This window comes from Abrus precatorius, unplaced genomic scaffold (genome assembly GCF_003935025.1).
Source record: "Abrus precatorius isolate BTA unplaced genomic scaffold, Abrus_2018 Scaffold10, whole genome shotgun sequence".
Lineage (NCBI taxonomy): Eukaryota > Viridiplantae > Streptophyta > Magnoliopsida > Fabales > Fabaceae > Abrus > Abrus precatorius.
Genome location: NW_020874292.1, coordinates 2389880 through 2409720, shown reverse-complemented (window position 1 = coordinate 2409720; position 19841 = coordinate 2389880). Strand labels below are relative to the sequence as shown.

Genomic DNA, 19841 nt, shown 5'->3' with positions numbered 1-19841 from the left:
AAATCTTAAAATTTAAAACTAATTTATCACATTCTTAAACACTTAAAGACTAATATAAGAATTTTCTCGTTTCTAAATTATTAGTTATATAATTTACTAAAAAATATCAATAATTTATGGTAAAAGCTTATTGGAAATTTAAAAACAATTTTTTGTCATTTTTTTATTTTTTAATATTTTTTATAATTTATTTTACAAAGTAAGCTGATTAATTAAAATGTCTCATTTTATAAGAAATGAAAATATTTTAAAAATATATAAAAGATATAACCAAATTCTAATTTACCGTGCACGTGCACTAGTGAAACATGAGTTATTGCATATCTATTTTTGCAATTAATGTTCATTAAAAAATAAGAGTGGTTGAAAGATAAAACAAAAGAAAAAGTAAATATAAATATAAAATAACTGGTTAAATTGGAATTCATCATAATCATGAAAAGAAAAGTCTTAAAAATTAAAAATAACAAAACTTTTGTAATAAAAGAATAAAATTTAAACAGTAAAAATAAGAAATGGACGAAATATTATTATTATTATTGTTATATCTTAAATTTCTAATAAATTAGAATAACTACTGTGTTTCTTCTTGTCTTTGTATTTTGGGCTACATCCGTCTTTTTATCTCAGGACAAGATTTGAATGATTATGATGCTTGTTATGGTAGGTCAAGCTGGCCCAACGGAGCAAACAAACCTTAATGAACTAACCTGTTTCAGAATTACTATTTTGGACGCAATCAACATACATTCTTTTCCTCCCATACTTGCACTCTTCCTGCCATGTGACTCCACCAGTGGATTTTTAATTTTATAGCAAACGCTTCATAGAGTAAATGAGTTTAATTTGGACACATTATTGATGGTTTTTTTTTTATATTATCAGTGAATTAAAATACATGATAAAAATAATTATCATAAAAATTAATATTTTTTATTAATATAATATTTCATGATTAAATAATAGCATACGTAATTTTACTCTAATGCATGCACTCTCTTGTAACTGTAAGTTTAAAATATTATTGTTATAAAAACAATTAAAAGAATTATACTCTCTTGAATGAATCTATTAATATATTGTGAAAAATGCTACTATAAAGCAAAAGAAGATCCAGACTCCTATAAAGGTAAAGAATTAGGTTCCACTCGAATTGGTCGAATTATTAAGGTATGTAATTGTCAGGGAAAAAACGGTATTTTGATCTATTTTGGGTTGCATGACCCGGCCCGTATGATAAACCCGACCCAGTTTTCTTTCCCTCCCTGATTTTTTCTCGGAAAAGAAAGAGCAGGAAATTTTTTACGACCAAACTCGAATTGCAGTTAAAAGCCTCAGAGCCACACTTCGCTAATTCAATTATCTTTTATTTCCGTTAATTAATTTTGGAATCCCGCGCAATCACTCGGAAGCAAGCAATTCCCTTGTTCTCTCAATCTAGGGCTTACACTTTGTTTCTCCTAATTTCTCATCCAATGTTTCTCTCTTACGCCCTAATTCTCGAATCTTCGTATCAATAAATTGAGCCCCGATGACTGAGGAGAAGAGAGCTTCGTCGTCGTTCGTGAAGAAGGGTGACCGGCAAATGTTCACGGTGGAGCTCCGGCCAGGTGAGACCACCATAGTGTCATGGAAGAAACTGATGAAAGATGCTAACAAGTTTAACGGATCCACTTCGGTTCCCCAACACCCTGTAATCGCTCCGGTGAGAATTTGCTTCCACCGCACTCTGTTTCTTTCTTGATGTAATTTCTGAGTGCATTATTAATTCGCACCCTTAGGGTAATTCTTTTTAGCATTCTGTGTGATATTTTGCATTGTAGTGGAGTGTTATTTATGGATCGATTTTTGGTTTCGAAAGGGTTTTGTGGCAAACTGAAATTGTTCTTTAAAGCCTTCCTATTTGACTTCAAATTCTTTAGTTTGAACAGAGTTATTATGTACCTGCTTACCTTAATGTATGTTCCTATTTCAGTGTTTACTGAACGTGATGTAACTTATACGAGTTGCATAGATGTAAAGCGATATCATTAGAGTGGTAAAAGGTGAAATAGGACTGTAAGAGCAATTGATGTGTGACTTGATTCTTGATATTTTAGCGAGGCTAACTAGTGGCAACTGGCAATTATATTGGTTCATATAGTACATCAATCAGTATTATTTGCAGGGTTTTCCCCCCATTGAACAAGCATCTGATTATTTATTATACTTCAGGTGTTGTTCTTCCTTTAGTGCATATTTGCATCCGTGTGCCTTAGAATATTGAGAATTTTCTGAGCTCATTTTTACGTGTCTATTTATAGATATGTCTAGACTACCCCTGATCTGATAGAGTCTTTAATATTTGGGAATCACGTAAGGCTAAGGTGTAGTAGTTAGTGGGTGTGACTTGTAAATATGCTGTACTTCACTAGTACGTTGTACGTTGTATGTTTTTTTTTTTTTTTTTTTTGCTTCCAATTCCTTTGTTTTAAATTTATTCTCAAAATTCTTAATTATGTGGTATATGTAATTGATCTGTTTTTTTGTCACATAATTATATTACATATAAGATGTCATGGTAACCAAGGCTTGAATTTTCCAGGTTAAGTTCTCTTGTTTTATGCTACAGTTTTTTCCCATCATTTATTTTATAGACTCTTGTATATGGTATACCATTGTAAAATTCAGTTTGTTGTCATTTTGAAAATAATGTCTTGTCTTATGCTTCACTATTTTCACAAGTCTCTGCCCATCTCTTTTTAGGGACAACCTGTTGAGGTTGAAGAAAAAGATGCTCCAAACCGTTTCAGTGCTGTAATAGAGAAGATTGAACGCCTTTACATGGTATTTGTATATTTCTTGCTGAGATTATTTCTAAATGCTGTGTATCAGCAGCATGAATCAGTTCTTGAACCATTGATTCATATTGTAGATGCATGTTCAAGTATTAATTTGTACCTTCTATGTTGTCAACAAATGGGATGTGAATCATTTTCAGGGTAAGGATAGTAGTGATGATGAGGATCTGCTTGAGGTTCCTGATGATGATCAGTATGATACCGAAGACTCTTTTATAGATGATGCTGAACTGGTTCGTATATTTGGATAGTTTTTGGTTTATTTATGACTCTCTTGACCTTTGATTGCTGAGACAGGAATGGTATTGTTCTGTATGATGGACTTTTTATTGTTTTTATATTTCTTAATTTATGCTCTTAAACTGTTCATTCTGCAGGATGAATATTTTGAGGTTGATAATTCTGCAATCAAACATGATGGGTTCTTTGTAAATAGGGGGAAATTGGAACGCATGTAAGTCTTGCTTTGTTTTAAAAAATGTACTTTTGAATATGTTCTTTGCAAATTACTTATTTGTTGATCCTTTTTTGTTGCTGTGGTGGTTCTTTTGTTATCGTTTTATTGTATTTGCTGTCAAATAACCTCTGTTTTTACTTTCTAGTTGGCTCAAATTATTCATCAGTTGTAACTTTTTACTTTTTTGGATTCCTATCAGCATGCTTGTCTTTATTAAATAATCTGGTGTTGTAACTTGTAAGTTCTTTATTTGTGTTCTTGACGACATTTTTAACATTTTCTTGTGGCTTATGGATAAACACTCTTTCCTTTGACACTTGACTACATATTTTGCAGTGATTTAATGAAAATATTTAGTTGAAGATTGGAATAAATTTATTTAGTCTAACAAATTATGAATTATTCTTACTGATTTGATGTTGTTTCTGTCTGTATTACAAGAAATGAACCTCCTGTACTCCCTAACCAACAGCCAAAGAAAAGGCGCAGAAAAGATATATTGAAGAATCCTGGTGAAAATAATGATGATCGTGTGTCAAATAAAAATGTAAAAGTTGGCAAGCCAGCATCTGGGAAAGCAGCTTCACTCCAGGCAAAGAGTATGTTCAATTCCTCAGAAAATTTGGTGGCACCTAGTGAACATTATGATGAAGACTTGAAACTTCAGAATCAATTGGATGCCTCTGGCATTGTTTCAAAAAAGAAAGCTGCAGATACTAAACCAATATTGGACCCATCTGTCTCTTTGAAAGCCTCAAGCGATGATGTTTCTGTCTCTGTGACAGAAGCAAAAGATGCTGACAAGCAGAAGATAGGAGCTTTTCAATCTAAGAATATTAGTGATAAATATAGAGATGCAAGTGGATCCTTTGATGGATCTCATCAGAAATACAATGAAAAAATTGCATATGCACATTCCAAATCCCAACCTGGAAGACCACCAAGTATTAATGATTTGGAAAATATCAGTCGGTCAAAAGAAAAAAATGGTATGCGTGAACTGCCAGATCTTAACTTGTTGTCTGAGGGGAAGTCTGCTACGCAAGCAACAGTAAGTTTTTATTTCTTTTGGTTTTCTAAGTCTCCCTTTTTTTAAAATTTGATAAATAGTTGAAAGAAATAAATGATACCAAAAAAAGGACCTCTGCGCCGCAGTGCTTTCAGAAATTCTTTTTTGTTATAAAACAAAAGGGTCCTCCCTCTCTAAGTCTCAAATGCTTTATGATACGTTCAAATTTCAACAACTTTCTTCCAAATCAGCATTTCCTTCCTAGAATCACTTTCCATTTCAACTAAGAGGCCAAGTAACTAAAAGCATTGATTTTAATCACAAGTTTCAAATTTTTGCTTATGATCAAAATGTTTTTTTATCACTTTGATTAATTGTCCGAACATACCAGCTTTTTTAAAAACAGCTTCTATTTTTGGAAAAAGCTTTTTCTCCCAGATATAATCTAATCCAAACATGTTCATGTTGTGTGCTAGACGAAATTAGAGCTGAATTCCCCAACAAAGAGCCAATGTGTATGGCAAAAGAATGTGCATTGCTGAATCCTTTTTCTTTTTGCACGAAGGGCAACAATCACATGGAAGTTTCCATGTGGATGTTTAGCAATAAGCATGATTTTTCATTTGAAATGACAGTCACTTAATTTAAAGGATACTGGCATACATGGGATAGGGCATATTATTATATTGAAAAGGAATTGAAAGGACATAGTAAACTTTCCCTTAACCAATGCTTGGTAAACTATACATTTTTTTCTTCCAATTACTGTGGCAGTGATCGTGAAAGTTGTGCATATGGATTGAGAATATGGGCTCAAATGGGGCCAAGCCCACACACTATGGAGAGATTACACTACAAGAAAGAAGAAATGTATAGGCAAAGAGAGTGATGTGGCAGAGAGAGATGAAAGTGATATGCTGAGTAAGGAGGAGTCCGTTATAGTGGGACTGGTGTGTGAGAGAGGGGTATTTTTCAGAATCAAGAAGTTGGTTATGGATGGAGAGCACTAGCTCTTTGTAGGAGCCTAGCTCTGTGGCAGGAATACTCATTCTATTGATTTTCCTTTATATCAGTTAAAATGTTCCACGTTAGCTAGGACTAGAGGTAGAATACTCCTTTTAAGGGATAGGGTAGTTTTCCTCCTATGAGCTAGCTTTTTGGAGGGAGTTAGACCCAAATTTCTTAACAATATAAATAATACCAGCATCATTTCCTCTGTTTCCCTTGTTTGAATTGTTTAATTTCCCTGTTGGTTTTATTGGTTTGCATCATTATGGAATGCTATGCATGGTGAAACTGTATTTGTGCTATAAGTTCCTATCTTGGTCATGATTTCATTTGTATTTATGCAGAAATATGAAAACATGCCCAAGAAAGATGGTTCTAGTGCTAGGCCAAAAACTTCAATGCTTGAAAGGGCTCTTCGTGAGTTGGAAAAAATGGTTGCAGAATGTAAGATTTGAAATTTATGTTCACATTTATAATGGATAAGAATTGTGAAATGTTTGTTTCTAATGCTAAATTTTTCTTTTCTTTTCCTTTGATCCTTCTGAATAATATTACAGCTAGGCCACCAGCAGTGGATAATCAGGAGGCTGATACTACATCCCAGGCAGTCAAAAGGAGGTTACCAAGAGAAATAAAGTTAAAGCTTGCTAAAGTTGCTAGACTAGCGGTACTGAAAAATGCTGCTTTCTTGATTTTATGTTTCTTAATATACACACTATCTATACTGTTTACTTGGGGGTTTTGGACTTAGTAATAATAACTATATGTTTTTGTTGCTACAGGCAAGCCAAGGGAAAGTGTCCAAAGAGTTGATTAACCGTCTTATGAGTATTCTTGGGCATCTTATTCAGCTCAGAACATTAAAGGTATTGCAGGCTGTTAAATGTAAACAGATAACCCTTTAGTTTTAACTGTGTTGGATTCCAAGCTGAATCTCTCCCTCTGGCTCTTTTAGCTGACATATAAAGTTGAAATCCAAAAGTTATACAGAGTGGAGACTTGAGTGTGCTTGTTTTTCTCTCAAGTCCCTGTCCACAGTTGGTGCCATTTGTTTAATTTTTTAATTAATTTAATATTGATATATGATTTAAACAGAGATATGGTTTGAGTGCATTCTTGACCTAACCACAAGCAAGTTTAGTTAAGATTGTTGATTGAATGACTTACTAATTATTGACTTGAAAAAAAAAAAAGGGCCAACTTTTCTTTCCCATTTCCCTTTTGTTTGAGCACTTTAATGTGGGGTGACTATGACGCAATGACAAATTATCTCTAAATAAATGATAGTGCTTTGCCAATTTTTATTTCAATTAAAACTGTTCTCATGAAAAATAAAAATTTCACCTCTAATTTTTTTCTCCTTTTTTATCTCATAGTATCTTGACAATTTCTGTAACTGCTATTTGTTGTTCTTGTTCATTGTAGTTTAGGTGTATTTGGTTTCTCTTAATTCCTGAAACTACTTTTCTTATCATACAATGTTTTTCTACGACAGAGAAACTTAAAAATAATGATCAATATGGGTCTGTCAGCAAAACAGGAGGAGGATGATAGGTTTCAACAGATAAAGAAGGAAGTTGTTGATATGATTAAGATGCAGGCCCCAATTCTGGAATCCAAGGTTTGTTGTAGTTTCCCTTGTTATATTACACTGTTTATCAAATATTGTTACACTGGCTTAAATGTGTTGCATTTTCACTAATGTTCAATTCTGATGAGGTCACAATGCCTCCAGTATAGAGCCTGAGATGGCATCTTTAAAATTATTTGTTGTATCTGTCAGCATCATTTGATATTTTCTTTGGTGTTTTTATGTTTTGCATGTTCTCCGTCAATGTTTAGCCTTGCTGGTTCATCATTATTGTTTTTGTTTCCATCATGATAATTCATATTATGTCTCCTGTCAACCTTTCTATTGGATGCTTCTCTTAATGGATTGAATGCAATGTAGCATTGCACTGCAAATACTAGTTATGGCAAGCTTACTTATGGATCATTTTCCTGGAAAACAGATTCGATTGGTTTTAGTTATGATACTCAATTGTGTTCTCTTTTTATATTTTTTAATGTTTACACTGTATCTTGATATTCAATCATATTTTTGCTTAATTGACATTTTCTTCATTTACTTTTGGATCATGTGGTGCTTTTGGGGCACTTCAGCAACAGCAGAAAGCTGGAACATCTGGTGATTTTCAAGAATTAGGTCCTGATGGAAAAGCAATAACTAAAAGGAAGTTTAGTATGGATGCTGCATTGGAGGACAAGATCTGTGATCTTTATGATCTTTTTGTTGACGTACAGATTTGATCTATAGTTATTTGTTTTGAAATTCAGTTGTTTGTGATAAAGTTTTCTTATTGAATCTTGTTTTCAATTGCTGTAGGGGTTGGATGAAAATGCAGGCCCACAGATCAGAAAGTTGTATGCTGAGGTGATTCAAATTTTCTAAATCTTCTCAATATTGGTGTTGCAGAAATACTGGGTTGCTTGTGTTGTGTTTTTCTGGCTGAGGACTAAAAACTCAATCAACTTGATTTTTGGAGTCCTTAATTTGCTTTCTCTAAGTTTGATCTGGTTTCTTAATGCCTCCTTATATAAGCTACACTAATAAATGTACATATTTGCATATAAAATAACATAACAAAGTTTTAATTATGGAATCCCTCCTCTTATCCCTAGAAGACAGTGAATAAAATGGTTTGCAATTTGTTTTGCAAATTTATTGGTATTATGAAGTACTCAATACTCATTCAGCTAGTTTTACTTGACTGCCATTTTTATTTTTTTCTTCCTAAAATCAACTCTCTTCTTTCAGTGATATTGGTTCTACTTAATGGTTAACATGTATGTGTATGTGTACTGAATGCTTAGTTTGTGTTGTGTTAAGCTGTTCTGTTTGCTTTCTATAAACAAATGTATTTTTAATTTTTTAAACTTTCAATTTCCTTGTCTTCATCAGCTTGCAGAGTTGTGGCCCAGTGGTTACATGGACAACCATGGGATCAAACGTGGAATTTGCAGGGCAAAAGAGAGGCGCAGAGCACTGTACAACAAACATAAGGTATGCCTTTTGCGGTTAATAATGATTTTTGATAGAGTAAAGCACTATTCAAATCTCACCCTCTCTCTTTTAATATTTTAACTAAGTTAACCAAGGGGTTTCGATAACATCCTCTGTGCTCTAGACTGTAATTACCTATATGGTCATAACTCATAAGTCTTACAAAAGACCATATTTCCAAATATAGGGATAGTACCTTTAACCTTTGTCGCTTCTATAAATATTTCACAGTACCTCAACTTTTGAAGGTAAAAGGGAAGGTGAGAGAATGGGATTTTTTTTTTTGGTTGGAGGAGGGAGAGGGGGGGGGGGGTGAAGGGGAGGAGTTAGGAAATAGAACTCCAAAACAGTACTGAACCAATACAGATTTTTCTGGATGGAAGGGAGAGAGATTGATGTGCCAAACCAAAATGGAGCAGTTGAACCCTATTGAAACCCAATTTGCTACTGTAAGATGAATTTCTGGTTATAAGCTGAATGCAGAGCTCCAAAATCTAAGGCCAACCTATTTGTTTGTTCATAGTCAGTAACGGCCCACTCCTTGTTTAGAAGGATCTCTATATTTTATCATGCTTTTTTTGGATATCAGATAAATGTATATTGGGTGGACCTCTCTATTGCTGTATGTTTTTCCCCATGGATATTGGAAGTGTTAGAAATGGAGGAAAACATCAATATAAGTTATTAATGATGTAGATAGTGGAAACTTATTTCACCCATTTCATTTGATTGTGGTGGGGACCAGGAAAAAGGGCTCAGGCCCAAGTAGATAAAATGTGTAAGTTATAATTGGGGAGGTGTGTGTAGCATGAGAAGGGAATATAAGGAGAGAGCGAGGATAAAATGGAGACAGCATATGTATAGTCCACTTGCAACATATTGGAAGTCATTACTGCATACCCCCTTGTTTCCTCTCGGTGTTGTGAACTCCTCTATTCAAAACATTTTAGTCCTTATTCAATAACCAAATACACAGAATAAACCCCAAAAACCCCACACGCAGAGGGCCACCAGGCACCATCATCCCCACTATTACACCCTGCACCTTGATACCCTTCTCCTAGCAACTTCACAACCAAATCTGACAAAGGGGACTGGATGTTGGAAAGGTACAATATTTCAAAAGATTACCCTTCGATTTTGAGCAGTTGCGGCAGAAGAATAGCCTATTACCCCTCAGGTCTCTGTCCATCGAAATTTACATTGAGGGTTGAAGATCCACCATCTCCGCCTCCTTCTACGTGCCTCAAGTTGTCCAGCCTCTTTAACAAATGTTCAAGTTTTGTGCAAAACCTTTGCCTTGCCTGTGACGCTCTTCTTTTGTTACCCACATTCAAATATCCCAAAACAAATGTCATTTTCATTATTTGGCACCATCCCTTCTTCCTTCCTCCAAAGCTAAAACTGCTGTTGGGAAAAAATCTTCCATCCAATCATTTGTTGTTTGGAATGCCCTCGCTGTTGCGATGAGTTTTCTGCTTTAGCTTCTTATCTTCTTTTACTTCATAATCACTATCTATCTTTGTTTCTTTGATATCCATTAAGTCCTGTCGTAGTTCCTTCAAATCTTGTTGGAATTCCTTCAAAGAAGCTAAAATGACATTCATTCCCTCATGGAACTTCATAGAGAACTCAATGAGTGTTCTGGTATCTATCCTTTGTATCCGGCAGGTTGGACCAATTTATAGAACTCTCAAAATGTATTATAAGAAATAGAAGAAATTGTATTGATTAAAATACAAGTTACAGAACAAATATTCTAGTAGAGATAAACCCTAATCAGCCCAAAGCCTATGATTCCTTCAGAGTAGTGCTTGATGCATTCTTTGCCAAACTAAACAGGTTTACAACAAACTATTGCAATGCTGTCTCCCCTGTATCTTCACTCTCTCCTTATATATCCCTTCACATGCTACACACTCCCTCAATTATAACCAACTTACACATTTTATCTACTTGAGCCTGGGCCCTTTTTCGTGGGTTCTATCATATTGGTGTTCTATCTGAATTACATTCAGTGTTGTATCTATCTATTTGGTCAATTAGGACATAGCCCTTTACAAACGTCAATGCTGACGTTAATTTAGACAACTGGAGGGAAGTTGCCTGTTTGTATTAAAAGGGAAATGGAGTTTTGATAAAATTGAAAAAAATTTGCTTTCAGTGAATGGAGAACCTTGAAATTGGTGAAACCACGTTTACCTATTAATAGAAAAAGGCTCTGCGTTTGTCTGAGCTTCCAAAATTAGGTTGCTTTGAAGATCATGTCTCTCCTTGTTCTCATGAAGCCTAAAAAATGTTGATTTCTTTTAGTCTTTCTTCATTGTTCATACACTAATACTTTCCACAAAGCAAAACTGCATGACAAAGGAGTTAAATCTTGGTATTTTTAATAAATTTTTATAAATAAATTTCTTTTTGCCCATAAGGTATGGGAAAAGCATTGAGTGAATGAACCTAATTAATAATGGAAGAACATCATTTGATTCTTCCTATGCCCATAACCAGGATCTGATTTTTGTCTGGACATTGTTGTTTTCAGTTTATTTATTTCTCATTGGTTTACTTGTTTGTGGTTAGGATCAGGAAAAAATTAAGAGGAAAAAGTTGTTGGCACCTAAGCAAGAGGAGAATGTTCGATTTGATTCTAGTTCAATTTCTTCACAGCAGAACCTACGAGAGAGATTAATTCCAGAGTCTAGCAGTCATGCTTTTGCTTCAGGAAACAAGCCAGTTTCTAATACAAGCACAAGTGGCCGGGTCCCCAGTCCAATGAATGGTCTAAAACAGGAAAAGGCAAAGGGAAGTTCAAGCAGTTCCCTGGATGATGTGAGGGTTGCAGATGGTGTTTTAACAAAGAAGGTAAAGAGAAAGCCAGAACTTGAGTTGGAAGTTCCTGAGAAGCTAGCTTCTTTGCAGGGAGAAGAAAGGCCCAAGTCCATAAAGCAGTCTACTGGGCCTCTTCCCACCAAATCAAATGTTCAGCCAACATCTCTCCCTGATCTTGAACAATCAAGCTAACATCATATCGTGTAGGAGATTTAGAGGTTTACGAAGCAGAATGTGTCTATCACATTTTTTTCTTTTCAATTTTTTTCCTAATCCCACATCTCCATCAAATCGTTTCTACTTATTATCATTTTTGTAATTAAATGTCCTTGCAATGTTCCTCGAAATATAGATAGATTAATCATTATTAGTGATGCACTTCTCTAAGGCAATTGTGCTGTCTCTACTCCGCATGTTATTATGATACGATAAACGAGCATGACATATCTAGAATGCTGGGTGAGTAGAAAAAGTTATATTAGGCTACTTCCAAAGGTTATTGAAGGAAGTTTGTATATGGTTCCACAAGCGTAATAAGCAAATTCAGTGCAGTGGCCGTTTTTTTCCCCCATCATTTCTTCGATAATTCATGAAAAAAATACACCTAATTTATTTGTTTAAGGATTATAATTTTAGTTAATTAGAGATGAAATAATAGATTTAAACCACTAAATTAGTTGTGATGTATTGAATTGTAACTCTTGCATATATTGAGGAAAGTGGATAATGTGTTATTGAGACTGGAAAATTGTAAGAAACATGATTAAGAGTATTAAAGAGAGACGCTAATTGATGGCACTTAAATATGCTATCTAGCGTTGAAGTATACATTTGGTTTAATAATTTATATAGTTTTATTTTATTAGAGATGAAATCATAAATTTAAACCCCAACTTATTTTGCACTGTTATAATAAAAATTCTACTGCATCAAATCATAATTGTATATCATATGTAGAGTGAGGGGCGAGTGTGCTATGGAGTCAGGAAAATTGTAGGAAAAAGAAACGTGGTAATGGCATAAGAGTAAAAAAAATGGTCAGTTAGAAATTACTTCAGACTTCATTTTTCTTCTTTTCGCTCCAACTCGGGTATGAATGTTTAATCATGAGTTGAACGTATGTATTCAACTCCATGCTGCTGCTAGGATATATTATTTGCAGAAAATTAGGCAGCCTCAGGCCAACAAATCCACGTTTTTCTTTACTCTTTTTTGGTCTAATGATCACTGATTAAGAAGTTGAACAATAATTACAAACTAAAGGATATTAAATTAAAGAGCATTATAACAATGCACATAACATAAACACAATACAACCAAACACGTCTGTTAAAATTTTAGCACACTTAAAAGTACTAAAACACTACAAAATTAAAATCATTAACAAATCTTAAGAAATCACAGTTTTTTCTAGATTAATATTGAGAGAAACAAAATATAAACATGACTTTGCTTATCCTTTTTTTTTTTTTCCTTCTGGTTTAGTCCACAAAACCTAACAACAAACCACAGTAATATTGAAGACAGTGACAGATCTGTGATACTGCACGATAATGCTCCGACGATAAGAATGTGATGACAAAGTGCTCCAGAGACTTTTTTGTTAAGAAAAATGAGACAAAAAAGAGATGAAGACATAGAGGAAAAAGGAGATGATGGTCATATTTAGAAAATATGGATAAAAAAGAAAAAAAAATCTCTCACAATATAAAGAAGAAAAATTCACCTACTGTGAATAAAAAAATTCATTAAAGAATAGAAGAGTTTCACAAAGGAATAGAAGTCCCACAAGAGCGGAGCCCACCCCCCACCCTAATTACGTATTTTATGATGCGGCTAAATTTAAGGTAATTTTTTTGACATTCTACCGTTAGCTTTACCAATTACTATCTTCACTTCACACAGTATTTAGGCTGCAATTTCCTTTTTTTGCTAAATTTTTTACTAATATCGCGTTAATCAAACCTCATTTATTTTTGACAAACTAATTTTCTAAGTAGTTCTTAAAACATTTATCAGAATATATTCTCAAAAGAAAATGATGTAATATCCTTAAATGAGCCCAACTTTGTCTAGACGTGAATAATGAAAAAGAATAATCCAAAAAAATTGAAAACAAAAAATAAAAAAAACACAAACGAACAATTCAGAATTGACGTAGATCATAACAAGGGCAACGCGCATCAAAATCAAAGAAAAGGAGACATGTCGTGTAACTTCATTCCTTGGCAGCTAAATCCAAATCGAAAGAAACCAAACTCCGAACGACAACGATTTGTTGGTGAAGTCCCATGTTGGGATGTGGTCTCTGCACGTGCCACATGGCATTCTCCGTTCACCGGATTATTCCCACCTTCGCCAGACCCTTCCCATTCCGCAGGAACACACACCTCGTCACCGCTCAACTTCCCAACTCTTTTTCCTTCAATTTCGGATTAGATTCTCAGGTTTCCTTTCTATAACTCAACTCACTCTTTCACTAACTGTACCTCACTCATGTTTCCACTCCGATTATTAGTTTTACGGGACACGATGGCAAAATTTAAATATTTGAGGTTGTAATGCAATCAATTCATGTTGTGTAAATCAACCAAATTAGGGGGTTTATATGCATTGATGAATACACCATTGCAAATTTTTCATGCCAAAGATTGATATCTTTTTTCTCATAATTTTTTTGTTTGCACTTTACAGAACTTGAATTCAATTCAATCCCATGATCCGTCACGGTTTCCTTGGATTGGTCCAGTTCCAGGTGACATTGCTGAAGTGGAGGCATATTGTAGGATTTTTAGGAATTCTGAAAGGCTTCATTCTGCGTTGATGGATGCCTTGTGTAACCCTTTCACTGGTGAATGTAGTGTTTCAAATGAGGTTCTGTCCGATGAGAAACCGTTGCTGGAAGATAAAATTGTTTCTGTCCTTGGATGCATGGTAGCCCTTGTGAACAGTGGGAGGCAGGATGTTCTTTCTGGAAGATCTTCAATTGTGACTCCCTTCCGTGCTGCAGGGGTTAGTGTGATGGAGGATACACTGCCTCCGCTTGCCCTTTTCAGGAGCGAGATGAAAAGGTGTTGTGAGAGCTTGCATGTTGCTCTTGAGAACTATTTAATTCTGGGTGATGATCAAAGTTTGGAAGTTTGGAGGAAACTTCAGAGACTGAAGAATGTCTGCTATGATTCTGGCTTTCCTCGAAGAGAGGATTATCCATGTCCTGCTCTATTTGCAAATTGGAGTCCTGTTTATTTATCCACTTCAAAAGAGGACATTGAGTCCAAAGAATCTGAAGCAGCTTTTTGGACAGGTGGGCAAGTAACAGAAGAAGGCCTGAAGTGGTTACTGGATAAAGGGTATAAAACTATTATAGACCTCAGAGAAGAGAATGTAAAAGATAACTTCTATCAAGCTGTTGTGTCTGATGCTATTTCATCTGAAAGTATTGAATTGGTCAAAATCCCTGTTGAAGTTAGGACTGCACCTACAATGGAACAGGTTGAGAAGTTTACATCTTATGTTTCAGATTGCAGCAAAAGGCCGATCTATCTTCACAGCAAGGAAGGAGTTTGGAGAACATCGGCTATGGTCTCCAGATGGAGGCAGTACATGACTCGCTTTGCATCACACTATGTTTCTAATCAAGCAGTTATTTCCAATGAATTGTCATCAGATTATACTAACGAATCTAGGAAACTGCAGGACTCAATGATGCCTGAGGGATCCTCCCTTGAAAAAGATACTAATTTGCTGCAAGAGAGTTTGGGTGCAGCACATGGTTCTATTGGATTTGACACAAGTGCCTCTCCAAAGAAGAATACTGAGAAAACGCAAATTAATGGGGCCATAAGTGAACTCACTCCTGATGATACAGTTTCCTCACAAGCCACTGCTGCTAATGGGGAAGGATCTTTTCCAAGTTTCTTCAGCAAAACTAACCCTTTAGAAGCTCAAGTTCCTCCTTTTGATATCTTTTCCAAGAAAGAGATGTCCAAATTTTTGGGAAGTAGGAAGGTCTCAAAACCCTCTTTCAGTTATGAGGTTAAAAGACTGGAATGTCAGCCAGATTCAAGAAATCTTAAGCCAAAAATTGTGGGTCCAGCACAAAGTTCCAATGGGTCAGCTATTGTCAATTATCCATCTGGACAGCCCCAGATCACAGTTGGTGGCAATTGGAAGTTAGTAAATGTGAATAATTCCACTTCTGCTAGGACAATTGTTAATGGGTTTAGTGAAGGGGAAAGGTATCACAAGAATGATAATGCCAATACCAACTCTGAAAGGATTAGAGATGATAAGGATAAGGCTGGGTTAGCCTTATGTGATGAAGACTTGGGACTTGTTGAAGGAAACATGTGTGTGTCATCAACAGGAGTGGTAAGGGTGCAGTCAAGAAAGAAAGCAGAGATGTTCCTAGTACGAACAGATGGATTTTCTTGTGCCAGGGAGAAGGTTAGCGAATCCTCTTTGGCCTTTACTCATCCTAGCACCCAGCAACAGATGCTTTTGTGGAAATCTATGCCAAAGACTGTGTTACTGTTGAAAAAGCCAGGGGAGCACCTTATGGAAGAAGCTAGAGAGGTAACGGTTTTTTTTTCCTGGATCTAAGAAGCATACAGGCCATTAAAAAAATAGTCCTATTTTGTTTCCAATAGCCTATAAATCAGAGTTTCCAACAATAATGTTTAGGAACAAGTCCTGTTGTGGGGGAGGGGAGAGGCATTGAGGTCAAGGCTCAGGCTAGTTGCTCTATAAAGGCACTTAATAGGAACAATTTATTTGAAAATGATTTTGGCATAAAATTTGTCAAGCATAGAGGTTACTTTCCATATGTTCTTTACTACTTTGTAATTATATCTGTGCTAAACTTGTGTATCCATTGCTCCCTTAATATGAAAAACCATATTTGTAGGGTGAGCCTCATTTAGGCCCTAGCTCATTTATATAGGCTTAATGCAATAAATGAGCAAAGTTTATACAAACTCAAACTTACTAATAAGTGAGCTTACTAGTGGTTGGCTCTACTTATTAGCTTAATTGCCATTCTTCATGTAGAAATATTTAATTTATTGAACTTGGCTCTACATGAGACTAGTTCTTGTACTTGTGCACGAATTATTTTAAATTTAATATCAACAACCATGAGTCATGACTTTCTAATTCAAAGCATAAATATCGAGTTAATGTGAATTGGTTTGTTTTCTTTTTGAAAAATTTCTAATTCAAAGCAGAACAATTTAAATAAATCTTTTGACTGAAGTTTTTAAATGCAAAATAAATTAATTCAAACATATTTATGATATAAAATGTAATTGAGATTCAATTCAAAATTTAATGATTATACAGCTTGATTTTGTTCTATTTATTTGTGGTCATATTTCGTTTTGTAAATAGTTCCAAAGCAGAAAGACAAATGTAATTTTAATTTGTTTTGTTAGACTAAGTAACCTTTTTATGATATGAAAAACATAATTTAAAACATGGATTGCAGTAATTTGATGCGGGAATTCTATTGGGGATGGTTGGATGGATCTATATTTTTCATTACTAAGAATGCATTGAGACAAAGATGTTTCGTCTCTTCTATATGTGACAAAGGAATGAAAATTAGGAAATAAATCTTTTAGGGAATGTAATTCTGTGCTTGACTGGTATTCCAACAACATATGGTACTTCTGGGATTCTTTTGGAAAGTATATGAATATTTATTCTGAAATTTTCTAATTAATTTGGCTAAATTCATTCACAGTAGAGTTTCTGTATCTAATCTGCAGGTTGCTTCTTTTCTATATTACCAAGAGAAAATGAATGTTTTTGTGGAACCTGAGGTGCATGATATATTTGCTAGAATTCCTGGGTTTGGATTTGTTCAGACCTTCTACAGTCATGATACATGGTACTGGAGTTTGTGAATTTATGTGAAACAGCTTCACTTTTTACCTATTATATAAAATCTGCCCTTCCTTAAATTGTTGCTTAAAATATCTAATGCCTCTGATTCAGTGATCTACACGAGAAAGTTGATTTTGTGGCATGTTTGGGGGGAGATGGTGTTATACTGCATGCTTCAAATCTATTCAGAGGCGCTATTCCACCTGTTGTGTCTTTTAACCTTGGTTCCCTTGGTTTTCTGACCTCTCATAACGTAGGTGTTTCAAACCCATCATTTATTTCACCATAAAGAAATGTTGGGGGGGGGGGGGGTATCTTTTTGGCCATACGTTTGACTTTGATTCTGTTTTCTGTTTCTAGTTCGAAGACTACAAGCAAGACTTACGACAAGTTATCCATGGTAATGATACACGAGATGGAGTGTACATCACTCTCAGAATGCGTCTCCGATGTGAAATTTTTCGTAAGGGTAAATCTATGCCAGGAAAAGTATTTGATATTCTCAATGAGGTTGTTGTTGATCGGGGTTCTAATCCATACCTTTCAAAGATTGAATGTTATGAACATGGTAGACTTATAACCAAGGCAAGTTTGATTATGTATTTGTTACTGGTACACCAAATTTCTGTCTTTTATATTCTGTCATGAAAGCCATCACTACTCTATATTTCACTATCTCTAAACACCCTTTTGATACAGTGTCATGCCTTGTACATGATGATTGTTATGCCTTTCAGGTACAAGGTGATGGAGTCATTGTAGCCACCCCAACTGGAAGCACCGCCTATTCTACAGCTGCTGGAGGTTCCATGGTAAGTGTGAGGCGGAGTTGTAATTGTAGGAGATGAACTGTATTTGTTATAAATTAATTAGATGGACTGACTTGTTATCCTTGCCCTGAAATACCTTGATTGTTAAAATGTCTCACTTTACCAGGGAATATGGCCAGTATATTCCTTACAGGACTAGGCAATCTTTTTCCTATGAGCTATCTTTTAGGGTTGAGTTCAGTTCAGTTCATTTCTAATTCTGATAAACGGTGATTATTAACTTTAGCTATTATTAGTTCATCCAAGCTTTCTTACCCTGTATTGGTGGGTCTTCTTACTTTTAATGCATTGCACTACAAGTGGCAGCATATGAATCTAGATGAAAATATTATTTCTGAGGCTGAAACTAGCGGTATTAAAATTAAGTTGTAATCATCAATTTTCTCAACTGCATTCATTGATTTTTCTTTTCTGATGACAAAAAAAAAAAAAAAAAAAAACTGCAGGTCCATCCAAATGTTCCCTGCATGTTGTTTACCCCAATTTGTCCACATTCACTCTCATTTAGACCAGTAATACTTCCAGATTCTGCTCAACTTGAATTAAAGGTAAAGTATCATTATCTGTATGGCAAAAGTATCAAATTGGATGTTGTTGTTACCAAAATTGCAAGTTTCATTGATTATGATGTGTCTTCTATGCCAAAAAATTCTGGGGTTTAGGGAAATAACAATACAATTCATGGAATATTACAGAAACTAGGAAAATAAGAAAACTAGTCCTAAAAGACAATCCTTAAGATATGCTAAATTGTCTCTCAGCATGCATTGGAAAACTACATGGTTAAGATCACATGTTGATAATCCGTGAATTTTAGGGATGCATTTATTTCATTTGATTTGGAAATTACGGGTTAACGAATGATTTGATGATCTAGGGTTTTGTGATTAGAATACAAGTGACACAGGTTTATTGTTAACAGATTCCAGAGGATGCAAGAAGCAACGCCTGGGTTTCATTTGATGGAAAGAGAAGGCAACAACTTTCAAGAGGAGATTTAGTACGAATATCTATGAGTCAACATCCACTTCCAACAGTTAACAAGTTTGACCAAACAGGTGATTGGTTTCATAGCTTGATTCGCTGCCTAAATTGGAATGAAAGGCTTGATCAAAAGGCCTTATGAAGCATATGAAAGTGAAGAACAGAGATGCGCTATTCTCCTGTACAGATTACATTAAAGGCTTGTTTGTTTCCACATTTATAATGGAAAAATAAATCTCGTGACACTTTTTACTAAAGGAACTATTTTCCATTCCAAGCGAAACAGAGTCACGAGCATTTTCCAAACAGGCTCTAGGAGATATCTGAACTTTGCTTTAGTATAGTAGTTACTACCAATTTCTTACATTGGCTTCCCAGGGGAAGATAGGATTTGTTAGTTTTTTTCCTTCATTATTGTGGCCAGATGCTGTTGTATACTGACATTTAAAGCTGTAAATTTTTTTATCTCAGAAGCAGCTCATTAGTGTCTTAAAGTTTACCACTTTGTACCGGACCTTCTTTTTCTCATTATTGAAATAATAGTTGAGATAGTTGTGCTACAGCTACTAGTACTATTTGGGAGTTACTGCTTGTTTGTAGCCTTCATTAATTTTCAGATGATGCATCTCATTATTTTCCCCATCATTAATTAAACCATTGATTAATCACACAAGCCATTTTGGTTCTCTCTTCCATGCTTTGATTGTTAACTAGTAGCAGATCTTGAATCAATTAATCCGCGTCAGTCACTGCGTTTGACTTCATGTTTTTTTTTATTATTATTGTTTAAAACCACCCCAAGAAACCCATTAAACCACCAATTTTATTATTTGAATAACTAAAAATTAACAATGTATGTAAAATTATATACAATTTTTATTTTACATATGCATCTCAATAAAGCAATTAAAATTGCTTTTTGTTAATTAGTAGT

General features: G+C 34.8%; 2 protein-coding genes across 4 annotated transcripts; both read left to right on the top strand.

The window, feature by feature from the left end:
• The first annotated feature begins 1252 nt into the window (after positions 1-1252).
• Positions 1253-11806, top strand: LOC113852870 (ubinuclein-1-like). Of its 2 annotated transcripts, none has more exons than XM_027483258.1 (13): positions 1253-1705; positions 2746-2826; positions 2981-3073; positions 3218-3294; positions 3739-4348; positions 5659-5758; positions 5872-5981; positions 6097-6180; positions 6810-6935; positions 7478-7612; positions 7701-7748; positions 8277-8378; positions 10959-11806. In XM_027483258.1, exons 1-13 carry the CDS (start codon positions 1532-1534, stop codon positions 11397-11399), a joined length of 2181 nt encoding a protein of 726 aa, XP_027339059.1. In that variant the 5' UTR covers positions 1253-1531; the 3' UTR covers positions 11400-11806. The 2 variants fall into 2 exon arrangements, with proteins under 2 accessions (XP_027339059.1, XP_027339060.1); XM_027483259.1 differs by having other exon boundaries at positions 1358-1705; positions 10965-11581.
• Positions 11807-13340: 1534 nt separating this feature from the next.
• Positions 13341-19541, top strand: LOC113852869 (NAD kinase 2, chloroplastic). 2 transcript variants are annotated; one of them, XM_027483257.1, is made up of 8 exons: positions 13341-13654; positions 13902-15782; positions 16976-17097; positions 17205-17346; positions 17454-17678; positions 17831-17905; positions 18370-18471; positions 18846-19541. In XM_027483257.1, exons 1-8 carry the CDS (start codon positions 13499-13501, stop codon positions 19047-19049), a joined length of 2907 nt encoding a protein of 968 aa, XP_027339058.1. In that variant the 5' UTR covers positions 13341-13498; the 3' UTR covers positions 19050-19541. The 2 variants fall into 2 exon arrangements, 1 of the variants encoding a protein (XP_027339058.1); XR_003502460.1 differs by lacking the exon at positions 18370-18471 and having other exon boundaries at positions 17454-17905.
• Positions 19542-19841: the final 300 nt, after the last annotated feature.

Coding starts and splice junctions, on each gene's coding strand:
- LOC113852870 (XM_027483258.1), top strand. CDS start 1,532: ATGACTGAGGAGAAGAGAGCTTCGTCGTCGTTCGTGAAGAAGGGTGAC. Junction 1,706..2,745: donor AACACCCTGTAATCGCTCCG/GTGAGAATTTGC, acceptor ATCTCTTTTTAG/GGACAACCTGTTGAGGTTGA. Junction 6,181..6,809: donor TTCAGCTCAGAACATTAAAG/GTATTGCAGGCT, acceptor TTTCTACGACAG/AGAAACTTAAAAATAATGAT.
- LOC113852869 (XM_027483257.1), top strand. CDS start 13,499: ATGTTGGGATGTGGTCTCTGCACGTGCCACATGGCATTCTCCGTTCAC. Junction 13,655..13,901: donor ATTTCGGATTAGATTCTCAG/GTTTCCTTTCTA, acceptor TGCACTTTACAG/AACTTGAATTCAATTCAATC. Junction 17,906..18,369: donor CAGCTGCTGGAGGTTCCATG/GTAAGTGTGAGG, acceptor AAAAAACTGCAG/GTCCATCCAAATGTTCCCTG.